Source organism: Armigeres subalbatus, chromosome 2 (assembly GCF_024139115.2).
Source record: "Armigeres subalbatus isolate Guangzhou_Male chromosome 2, GZ_Asu_2, whole genome shotgun sequence".
In the NCBI taxonomy this organism is placed as follows: domain Eukaryota; kingdom Metazoa; phylum Arthropoda; class Insecta; order Diptera; family Culicidae; genus Armigeres; species Armigeres subalbatus.
In genome coordinates, this window is record NC_085140.1 from 106,090,944 (window position 1) to 106,103,142 (window position 12,199).

The 12,199-nt window shown below is 39.7% G+C and overlaps 1 protein-coding gene across 1 annotated transcript; it reads left to right on the forward strand.

The window, feature by feature from the left end:
* Positions 1-6,246: 6,246 nt before the first annotated feature.
* On the forward strand, positions 6,247-9,567 carry LOC134214874 (nedd8-activating enzyme E1 catalytic subunit). Its single transcript, XM_062694154.1, has 3 exons — positions 6,247-6,533; positions 6,595-7,064; positions 8,773-9,567. Exons 1-3 carry the CDS (start codon positions 6,374-6,376, stop codon positions 9,493-9,495), a joined length of 1,353 nt encoding a protein of 450 aa, XP_062550138.1. The 5' UTR covers positions 6,247-6,373; the 3' UTR covers positions 9,496-9,567.
* The last annotated feature ends 2,632 nt before the right edge of the window (positions 9,568-12,199 follow it).

Below are 12,199 nucleotides of genomic sequence, written 5' to 3' on the forward strand. Positions count from 1 at the left end.
ATGAGGGGGCTGGCGGCAACTGTCACAATGAAATGCGCAAGGAAGCCAACAGCGAAATCGAAATCTGAGTGCGACGAAATTTATTTCATAGTCTAAATGGTGAAAAAATCGCAATATTAATTGAATACTTCAAGACAAAATTTTCAAAACGACTTATCTGCTTTTATAAACAAAGATTCAAACGACGATTTGACGAATCTGATAGCACTCCCACGCAAACCAACACCCCCAATGGGTAGGTGAAGGTTTCCGCTACCTGTTGATGGTGTTGGTTTGCGTGGAAGAGCTATCAGATTCGTCAAATCGTCGTTTGAATCTTTGTTTACAAAAGCAGATAAGTCGTTTTGAAAATTTTGTCTTGACTTTATAGACGAATCCAAGTAGAAATAAGAAGAAGACACACGACGGTGGTAATTTTGACAGATCCTACAGTACAGTTAATTTTTAGTTAATTTTAAAAAGCTTATTATAAATTCTAGACAAATTGTAATTAAAATCTGATTGATATACGATACTGTCGTGAATCTACTACTAGTTCTGAATTACATATTCGGAAGCTTATCTCAATTATTTGAATATTTACCAAAAGTGTATCTATCATACAGTCCGGAACTCAATCAGATTTTAATTACATTTTGTCTAGAATCAGATTTTAATTACCGTTTGTCTAGAATTTATTATAAGAGTAAAATCAGCAGTAATTCAAATCGATCGGGGCTTCTTTTTCTTCTTCTTCTTCTTATTGGCATTACATCCCCACACTGGGACAAAGCCGCCTCGCAGCTTAGTGTTCATTAAGCACTTCCACAGTTATTAACTGCGAGGTTTCTAAGCCAGGTTACCATTTTTGCATTTGTATATTGTCGGCGTAGCACCAACTTAGAATTCGGAAGTCCGGACTTCCGAAACGGGCCCTAAGTCTTTCCTTCCAGCCACCGTTCCGCTACAGTTGCGCATTTCATTCCGAAGTTTTATCTGTCAAACTAATGGATGCGTTGTTTAGCGCATCTTTAGGGGAATCCAGCGCACTACTTCCGAAGTTGGGAAAGTTGCCTGTATCTGGAGAAAAATCCAACTTCGGTATAAAAAGCGGTATAAATTTATTCCGGATACACAATATCATGAGGCTAACACGATGATACTTTTATGCCCAGGGAAGTCGAGACAATTTCCAACCCGAAAATTGCCTAGACCGGCACCGGGAATCGAACCCAGCCACCCTCAGCATGGTCTTGCTTTGTAGCCGCGCATTTTACCGCACGGCTAAGGAGGGCCCCATCGATCGGGGCTGTCAGTTTGAATATGAATCTGAAACATTAATTTTCCCAGCAGCTGTTCTAGATTCAGTTTTTATACCAGTCAACTGTCAAAAAAATAAAACTGGTATAACGCTCCGTTCTATTTTCTGCAGATTTGAACCACGATTGAATCACGCGATTCAAATATTTTTCAATTGTTTTGGTGTATGGATGCGTCATTTTATCTACGGATCAATCCACTTTGCAATTCCGGCGCCTTTCTTTGCAGTAACATAATGTTTTCAATTAATTGAAAATTTGAAAAACATGAATAGAAAACCGATGGGGAAACCTGCGAGTTTTTTCTATTTTGCTCCAGATTCAAACTAGAATAGTCAGGCTACTGACATCCTATTGTTTAGCCCATCGCCAGATCGTAGCCAGAATGTCCTGGGCTATAATTTTTATTCATACTGCGTTTCAATGATGACAGCGGTCTATGTCTATTGATGATGATGACACCGCGCTTGTCACCGGGTCGAGAATAGTGGTCGAAAATTTAGAACGAAACTGAATCAAGCACCAAACGCAATACAACGGAACGGCGACGGAAACGGCAAATTTGACAGAAAATATATGGCCTTACTGTCAAATTTTCCGTTTCCGTCGCCGTTCCGTTGTATTGCGTTTGGGGTTTCACTCCTGATTTCATCCTGCATTTTAAAATGATCTTCCTATTTTTATACGAGGTGAACTGGGCCAGGGCCAAAAACCTCTTTAATAAAGATAATAATAATAATAATCTTCCTATATGCTGTCCTGTAGGATCTGTCAAAGTTAACACCGTCGTATGTTTTTTTCTTATTTTTACTTGGATTCGTCTATGGTCCAATGCACCAAATGAACACGATGACGTTTGAGCGGTGCGCTGTTTACTAAAAATGAACACTTGGATGAACTCGATGAATGAAAATGTATTCATTCTTAGCTCAAACGTCAATGATGAACTCGGTGCATTGGACCATAGACCTGTGCAGGAGTTCATCAAATTCACTCACCCGATGGATTTTGACATTTGAGCGGGTCGTCTTCTCGAACAAATGCTTTTGCGTTCATTATGCGACCCGCTCAAACGTCATAATTTCTTGGGGGAGTTCATTTTGCGTTAGTCAGTCAAAAAAGCATACAAAGTCTTTTGTGTGTAAACTTTTTTAGCAGTGTAGTCACTGTAGGTAAAGCTAGGGTAAAGCTGGGTGCTGCGGATAGAGCCGCTTTTCTGCTCTCAAGCGAGTAGCGGGATATTTTGAAATCAATCCCATAAACAGAATTATTTTGCAGTTCTCCGACTGTCAAACATTTCCCGCTCTTCGAATTTCTCTTTCCATGCTGCACGATGGCGCTCAAATGCGCGAGACTCTACATGACTTTACGATGGTTAACATACATTCCTGCCCCAATCAGCTGCTGAATCTCGTGAAATCTCGCAACGAGTGCGTTTTAAGTTGCATACCTACTAATTATCCACTCGAAATATAATGTGAATATATTTGTTTCAAAGAATGCAAAACTCAAACTAAGTTTATTTTTATTTTTTCCCCAAATAATAACAATACTTCTCAATATAAGATTTAAAACGAACATAACCACAATCTTCAATGTTTGGCTCCGGCACAATAGAAAATTTTGGCTTCACTTTGACAACCAAATCGATTCTATCCGCACAGGGGTAAAGCGTGCGCATGCGCATGCATACACGGTAATACAGGAATACTCATATTAGGAGTACTTTTTATTCACTTTTCAGAATATCGCCTATACGTCAAATTATGCGTACTTTTATTTATTGACGGGGGAGTTTTTTTTACGCTTTTTGTAGTTTGCGGATGAAAAAGAGAAATGCGTAAAAAAAAGTCTATCGCAAGAAAAGAAAATTTTCATGCGCGTTACTTCATAGTTGGAATGAATTCGTTGTGGAAGAACGGACGTTTGTGATACGGACAGTTTATTCTTTAAAGCAGGTATAAAACGTTAATATTTTTTCAATGCTTCTTAAAATCAGTAAAAATAATCATTGTTGTCCTTTTAGATTGGGATTCGTGAGAATTAAGAGGCCGTCCAACACAAACCCGAGCTTATTCCGATACAATAAATTCAGACCATGGAAATCGTTCCAGCCGACGATGACATCCAACACAACGGTCATATTCGAGCGGTCATGAAATCATTCCGATAGACAAAGCCACCTTTAAGGTAACCCATAAGCATCGCTAACCGCTTCCGCCGCAATCTTCACCGATATGCTATGTGACATGCCAGCCAAAGCCTAGCTGAAACCGCCACTGGAAGCTGCCGCCTGCCTCCTCCCCCTCAAGAAAGCCGAGTTAAGCTTGAAGTTCCGGCCGGGAAGTGAAGACATGGGAGAATCTGAGAACTCAGTGATGAGAAAATTTGGATGGTCCCTCAAGGGCGACGGGATCGAAAGTGGATTCGTAAAATTTTTGGTATCTATGTAGTTATTTTGAAGTTACTATAGAATAAAAATTCTTCTGGATTGAGTATGCTATGTATTTTTATAGAAAATAAAACTAATTTAAGAAACCTTACCGACTTTTAAAAGCAAATCCATGTAAGGAACTGTAGGGGTAAAAAGTACACATTTTATTTCTTTTTTCGGAGTAAAAATTACACACTTTTGACTTGTAGAAAAGGAGTAAAAAGTATGCCTATTTTGACGTATGACCAGTATACTCATAAATGAGTAAACGGAATATACTCCTTTTGGGAGTAGTTCCACACTGCCGTAAAAAACCTTCCGAAGTTCATTAACTTGCCTTATGAAATTTTGCCACAAGGAAAAGGAATGAAAATCATAAGGTAGCTTTATGAAATGGGATGAACTTTGGATGAATTTGAACTAAATGAATACATTTGTTTTTCATAAGATCGCCATAGAAATCCATAGAGCCACCTTATGAAATTTCATAAGTCTGTGAAATGGAATTCTTATGATCACAGCAAGAAAATATTTTTGTTAAATACATGGAATAAGAATAATTTTCGGATGTACGTAGCATATAATTTAATTGAGATTCAGATCTATTCAGCTGAACTACGATCTATGTTAAACATTAATTAAATTATCAAAAGGTACAAATAAAAAAATGAAAAATTAAATTGAAATTAAGTAGATTTGAAACAAAAAAAATCAAATTAAAATCAATTGATGGTAATGGCTGTGTTACTGCTCGTCCGTTTTGATCGAATAATCAATATCAACTATGGATTGGAAAAGGTGACCCATTTTTTCTTGATTGTCGATATTTAATTCTAGCGACATTGCTTTTCTATTGATGGTCATCACGAAACGACGAGGAGGGTCCTGTAGAAATTAGTGGCCGGGAATCCATTTGTAGACAACGAAAGTATCTGTAGAAAAAAAAAATTCAAAATTAAAATGTATGTAAACATGGATTCAGTTTGAGGATTGCGCGCATATCAAATTCTAATTGCAGCACTTTGTAATCATTTTTATTACATAATACTTACGTAAGCAACGTAAACAGTCCCAATGCCTCAATCCGATTATAATAACGGAGGCACGGCAAATGCTGGGTAAAGCGTACCATTGGTACTTCGCGTACCTGAAGGAATAAAATAGACCCCATCTCGTGGCCCTTAGCATCTTACCCAGCAACTCCTATCCCTACCACCCCGTGGTGCTGGCCGGGATACGAGCAAACTTAGGGAAGATCGGGTAGCCAACCTCGGTGGGAACTTTGGTTGTATGCTGACAGGGAAGGGGGGTTTGCCCCTCTCCGGAGGTGCAAATCTTACTGAGTGTCTGTTCTCCATGTCAGGATCGGCTCACAACAGCGTCTGTTCTCCTTGTTAGGGGCGGCTGATCATCGCCGCCTCCAAGAATATGGCCATTCGCAGCATGTACTTCCAACACAGCCTCCCGTATCGGTACACCTGGAGATCACCACTGCAGACAGAATCACAAATCGACCACGTTCTGATTGATGGAGGGCACTTCTCCGATATTATCGACGGCAGGACATATCGTGGCGCTAACATCGACTCTGACCACTATCTGGTGATGATTAAACTGCGCCCAAAACTATCCGTCATCAACCTAGAGCGACTGAATCGTATATTGTGGCGTCAAATTGTTGATTCAGTGTTATCTGTTTAGATGTAGACTAAATAAATGAATGAATAAACGGAGGGATTTGATCGATCAACATACCGTTGCCTGATTCCAGTGGCCGTTGCAGTTTTGAGGTTATGTCTCTGTAGGACTTCCATGGTCATTACAAATTCCAACGTGCTTGGCTTGAAGAGAGCCGCCACGACACTTTTATAGAGAATGCTGGTCCAATCTCGGATAGCCCACTTGTAAACGGATGTATATTTGTACATGTCTGTAGAAATATACGAATCTAACCCGGATGCTTTTCCGTTTAAGATGTTTCCGGCGATTGATCCCAAACAATGTATACAAATTGTTCTGCAATAAAATCTTCAAATAAATTTATATTATATTCCGTAGATATTCCAAGGTCTATACTTGAACCTATACTTACTTATTATCTAGCGGTTGCAAATAATTGGCAGATTTCGCTAAAAGTTTCTAAAAAAGTTGGCAAAAGCAATCCATTTTTGTTTGACAACTGTTTTTAATTTTTTCACAAGGATGAACTTTGAAATGAACATCCCCCATTCATAAGACTACCTTATGATTGATTTTCACAAGAAATGTCAATGAATTTCATAAGGCAGACTTATGGTTTTCGTTGGTACCTTATGAAATGAAAATTAATGAATTTATATGGTTTCATAAGGCAAAACTTATGGAAATCAAAATGTTTTTTCCGCCAGTGCACTTTTCCAGGATTATGCGTACTTTATAGTTCTAAAAGAGTATATTCAGGTTACCGTGTATGCTTTGCGGAAAATGACAGGCGGGATTATTCGCCGGGTCGAGGGATTGGACAGTACGTTGTTTCAATTTTGTTTACATTGCGTTTCATACATTTTTGTGATTTTTGTGCAAATTTTCACCGGCGGTTTTCTATTAGATTATTGAGTTCGTTTAAATTGAATTTAAAAGTATCCATTTTTCCCTAGTGACAATGGAAACCGTAACAGCTCATAATAGCGACCATCTCGGCAAACGGTGGACCCATCTCCGTAAGATTCTCGAGCGCTCCGGCCCATTCTGTCCACCCAACTTTACTGCATCAAACGAGACCTTGGAATTCTTGCAAAATACTTGTAAAATCCTAGTGATTGGTAAGTTCCTGTTTATAGATGGCTAAAATCCAGAAATATAATCCAATGGAATTTACTCTAGGTGCTGGAGGGCTGGGATGCGAGCTACTGAAGGATCTAGCACTGATGGGCTTTCGCGACATTCACGTCATCGATATGGATACGATCGAGCTGTCCAACTTGAATCGACAGTTTCTGTTCCGCCGTGCGGATATCGGAAAATCTAAAGCGGACTGTGCGGCTGCCTTTGTGAATGCCAGGATACCGGGATGTACGGTCACGCCATATTTTTGCAAGATTCAAGACTTCGATGCCAGTTTCTACCGGCAGTTCCATATTATTGTCTGTGGGTTGGATTCGATAGTGGCACGGCGATGGATCAATGGAATGCTGATCTCGATGCTAGAGTACGAGGAGGATGGTTCAGTTGATGAAACTTCGATAATACCGCTGGTGGATGGCGGTACCGAAGGCTTCAAGGGGAACGCCAGGGTTATTCTGCCGGGGATGACGGCTTGCATCGACTGTACGCTGGATTTGTTCCCCCCGCAGGTAGGATACAGCTGAAATCTCTTTGAAAATAATTTTCCAATCAATCCAAGAAAAGTTCTTCTAGCTCATTTATTGTTGTCATAACAGTGTCCTTGCTTAGAAAACTCGCAATTAACAATATGTACACTAAGCTAAGCGGCAATCTCTCAAGGGGGATTTAATGCCAACAAATAAATAAAAAGGTAATTATGTCTGTGATATTTTGTAGTGACCCGTAATGCTGGGTAGACACCTTTACGTGGTGTGTTACGGGGTTAGATCTACCACGGTTACATTGCCAGCTACAGGCAAATCCTGACCCAACGAATACCTTCCTCATTATCCAACTCCGTGGTACTTATGAGGGTGTCGCTAAGTCGGTGGCCTCTCGTTAAGTAAGTACTACATCAACACTTCCTAGTTACGGTGAAGATGGGCGTGGCCAGGAGTAGTAATCCTCATGCTTTTGTTATTTTTGTTTAAGACTGTAATCAAGGACTACTCCCCTTCTTGATTTCTGATAGCATTCTAGATAAGGATCTCAAAAGTAAAACATGAGTATCACTAGTGTCCAATCTACGAATTACACCGTAACAATGCTAATGCTAATGCTAAAATTATGTCTGTGATATTTTGTAGTGAGACTGCATATAAAACTCCGCACAGATTCCTCAAACAGATCTATTTGAGAACAGAGGCGTTTTCGAGTGCCTTTAAAGAGAATAGAGGGTTACGGAAAGTTGTTTGTCTCTAGTAACTTCTATATAACATTCCTTTGAGGAGCAATACGAAGGCAGGGTAAAATGCCCAATAGTGGACCCCCTAGTAGCGAAATTTTGCTCTTCCGGGCATAATGAGTGGAAATTTTCAAATTATTAATTTTGCGTGATATCTAATATCAAGCTCTGCATCTCCTCTTCACGATACATACATGAAACACTCAAATACTCGACGTTATTCTTCGAAATTAACATTTTAAAGTCGGACAATTCACCCTATAGTAGACCCCCTGGGGGTCCATAATAGGAAATTGCTTCCCTATAGTCGACACTTCATTTGATTTTCATGTTTCGTTTCGGGACGTTCTTCTTCCCTATTATGGACTCCCCAAAATATTCCTATAATGGACACTCTCGTGTTTATTTTTTATAGAATTGTGAAAAATCATCAAATTTTACTTTCCATAGCATTTTCAATGCATGTAATCAAATCATAGGACTGTAAGGTAGGTTCTCCCGATGGAATTTCATAGCAAAATGTTTCCATTGTGCTGTAATAATGAAAAAATGGCTGGAGGGTCCACTATTGGGCACTTTACCCTACAAAAATGAACGTCTGTTAAAAGTCGTCACTAGTGGTGATAAGTGCCTTAAAGCTATACTGTTTTTGTGTCTACACAAGATTAGGATAAGATTCAAACCCAGCCATGCTTAACCTTCTGGGACTCGCATGGTTCTGGATCCCTCATGCAGTCCCGCCTCTCTTGTGAACGATAAGCGAGCTTTTATCGAAGGTGTTGTACTTTTTACAACGGTGCGAGTCTCGGAAGGTTAATGGATGCACGACTCACCGCTGAGGTGCTGTAGTAGCCCTCCTTTCAAACTCTTGGATTTGTGTTACAATATTTTCACGGGGAGCTACTGGTTGAACCTCGTAATACTCTAGCGAATTAAAACGTTTATAACAATATTAATCATTCTATTGATATTTTACCATCCTCTTATTCCAGGTAACTTATCCGTTATGCACCATTGCCAATACTCCTCGCTTACCGGAGCACTGCATCGAATATGTCAAGATCATTCAGTGGCCCAAGGAAAACCCCTTCGGAAGCGACATAGCCCTGGATGGGGACGATCCGCAGCATATTACATGGGTGTACGAAAAAGCCCAGGAACGGGCCAATACGTTCAACATAACCGGTCTCTCCTATCGACTCGTGCAGGGTGTGCTGAAAAACATCATTCCAGCGGTGGCCAGTACGAATGCGGTGATTGCGGCTGCATGCGCAACTGAAGTTTTCAAAATTGCGTCCAGCTGCTGCGAGCCGTTGAACAACTACATGGTCTTCAATGATAGCGACGGAATCTATACCTACACGTACGAGGCGGAGAAGAAATCCGATTGTCTTGCCTGTAGTCAAGTTCCGCGCCCGGTCGATGTGGTTGATCCGAATACGATGACGCTGCAGGACTTGATTCAACATCTGTGCGACAGTGCTGAGTTCCAGATGAAGAACCCGGGACTAACGGCTTCGATCAATGGGAAGAACAAAACCCTCTACATGGCGACCGTCAAGAGTATCGAGGAGGCCACCAAGGGCAATTTGACGCAATCACTTGGCGAGCTGGGTTTGAAAGACGGGCATGAAATAATGGTTGCTGATATTACCAATCCGAATGCAATTTTGATTAAGCTTAGATTTCAAAGTAATGAAGTTGAAATGACGTAAGGTTGAATGTTTGAAACATTTCTAAAAACTAACATACAGAAGTGGTAATAAAAATGGATGCTTGAAATCGAATCTTCATGTTTGCTTTTATACATACACTCCCGGCCAAAAGTTTGGGTTTATCCTCGAAAAATATAGGCAAAAGTTTTTGGTCAATTTTTTGCCGTTTTACGTCCGATTTAGGTAAGCACAAAAATGAAGGCAGATCTTCACTCATATTCTTGTTTACATACGAACGCGCTTTCGAACGAAAGTTTTCTCAAGCATTCTCATTTACGCCAGCAAAATCAAATGGAGAAACGGTTAGAACGAATCGCATTCGTTCGAAAGTATCGTTCGTCCGTATACAAGAATAAAGGTGCTTGCATTGTAGGCATTTAGAACAAACCATTTTGAAGTTTTTTTTTCTACCGCCGTCGGGGGTGACAATGGGTCAAATGGGGGTGAGAATGGGTCACTGTTTCAACTACAGCAACAGTTCGCTAACTGGGCGCGTTTTAACTGGACTGTTTTTTTAACCGGGCTTCATGTAACATTAACTTCATGTAAAACACGATCACAACAATGCATCGTGAATTCCCTCGTCAGCCCAGTTAAAAAGCGGCGTTCGTTAACTGGGCTGGTGTTTTAGCCCAGTTAGCAAACGGATGCTGTACATAGAATGCTTGTAGAACAGATTTAATGCATTTGAGGACAAGAAAACTGGATTATAAAAGACCTTTTTGAACGATTTTGTTATCCGAACTCCAGACTGTCGGTGAGGGCGCTGATCCATTCTCACCCCCCAGACCCATTGACACCCCCGACGACGGTACTAAAATATTAGCTTAAGCTACACAATTTATGTAGTAAAAATATGTTGATTTTTCTCGACATTGAGCCCACAAAATTTCGAAATAAAATGTGGAATGGAATCCAATTTTAATCATCTTCAAGAGGCATTGATGAAATTTCGGCGGAAAAATTTTGTTTTATTTTAAAAAATCAAAATGTTTACTCAAGTGTGTGGTAAGCATTGGCAAAAAGTTTGAGTTGACTATCCTGATATGCGTTTTATTTCAATTTTAGCCAAATATTGTCTGAAGTACAGTTCTTGACCTTTAGTTTGGAAACAAACATGACAGGCCTGGTAGCGAGTCACTTTTTAGTGACTTGGTCACTATTTTGAGTCAGGTCACTAAAAAGTCACTATTTACATCCAAAAGTCACTAAAGTCACTATTTTTCGAAAAATGGTCACTAAAGTCACTATTTTTGCATTGTCTGTGGTAGAAAAGTGGTAAAAGTTAATAAAAATCATTTGTACTTTGTATTTGTATTATTATCAATCAAACCAAATGTGAATCCGATACCAATATATTAAATTTGGGAAATATGCACCAAAGAAGTTCCAAGTGTCTTGTGAAAATCGTGAGGCTTTTTTCGATTCATGAGGAGTATTGGAACCAGAACCACGTCTGTTGGTGAGCGTCAAAACCCTCCAGTGACAAAGATAGGCCTCATTTTTGTCACATGACAATGATGTTTGATGTTTCTCAACGTCAGGGAGAATAATGAGCGATAAGGGCGTCGTAACAGTAATTACAGTATGACTCATAAATACATATATTTTTGTTAAATCCGTCTTGCGACGCTCCGAGATAAGCCGCGTAAAAAAATTATAGACCAAGTTATGTCAAAAGTAGTTCTGGCACAAGCCACTAAATTCAAAATTTTTGATTGAAATTATTTCAAAAATATCACAGTTTATAAAAATATTCTTCCATTCTGAAATTAAAGTTTATTAGAATTTCTGGATTTCAAAAACTTCATTTAATTTTCTTTTTCATTTTTCCTTGTAGGGTATTTTAATCACTGCGACCATTAATTAGATCTATTGTGATATACGCCCCATTTGATCTAGCTTTGTCAAGTTGACGCATCATTACTATTTAGATCAATTGCATTACCTTGACTACCAGCGTATCCCAATGCGGTATTATGGTTCTGATGAATCGTACTACCATATTGGGACTCCAAACTTCTGAGGGTTCTATCAGCCTTGTTGAAGAACTGTAATCGCTTTCTAAAATTGCTGGACAATGGCATAACAGATGCTCCGAGTCTTCTACATGTATGCCGCAGAAACGACATACATCATCTTGAAGTTTTCCTAACAGCTTGGGCATATCGGCTCGGGCAATGGCCTGTTATAAGGCCTGTGTATGTGTTAAGATAAAAAAATTTGCGAGTGATTAATACGTTTGGTGTGATGAAAAGTTTAGACTGCCTCGCAATTAAGGTGTTTTCCAGATGTCCTCTATTTTAGAATGTTCCCAAGATTTGAGTTCCATTCGAAGAGAACACGCAGATACACCACAAAATGGTTCGGGACCTATGAATTGTCGAGATGAACCAAGTCTGGCCAGCATATCAGCATGTTCATTGCCTTCAATGCCACAATGACCAGGAACGCAATACAGGTTCACTTTGTTACGACTACCCAAGGTTTGGAGTGACTGAACACATTCCCAAACGAGTTTAGATCTGCATGTTGCTGATTTCAAAGCATTCAATGCTGCTTGACTGTCAGACATTATGCAAATATTTGAATGCCTATAATTTCTGCGTAAGCATAATTTAGAGCATTCAAGAATAGCCTGAACTTCAGCTTGGATAATAGTTGGCCATTTGCCCATGGGAATCAAAATATTTATCCCTGGGCC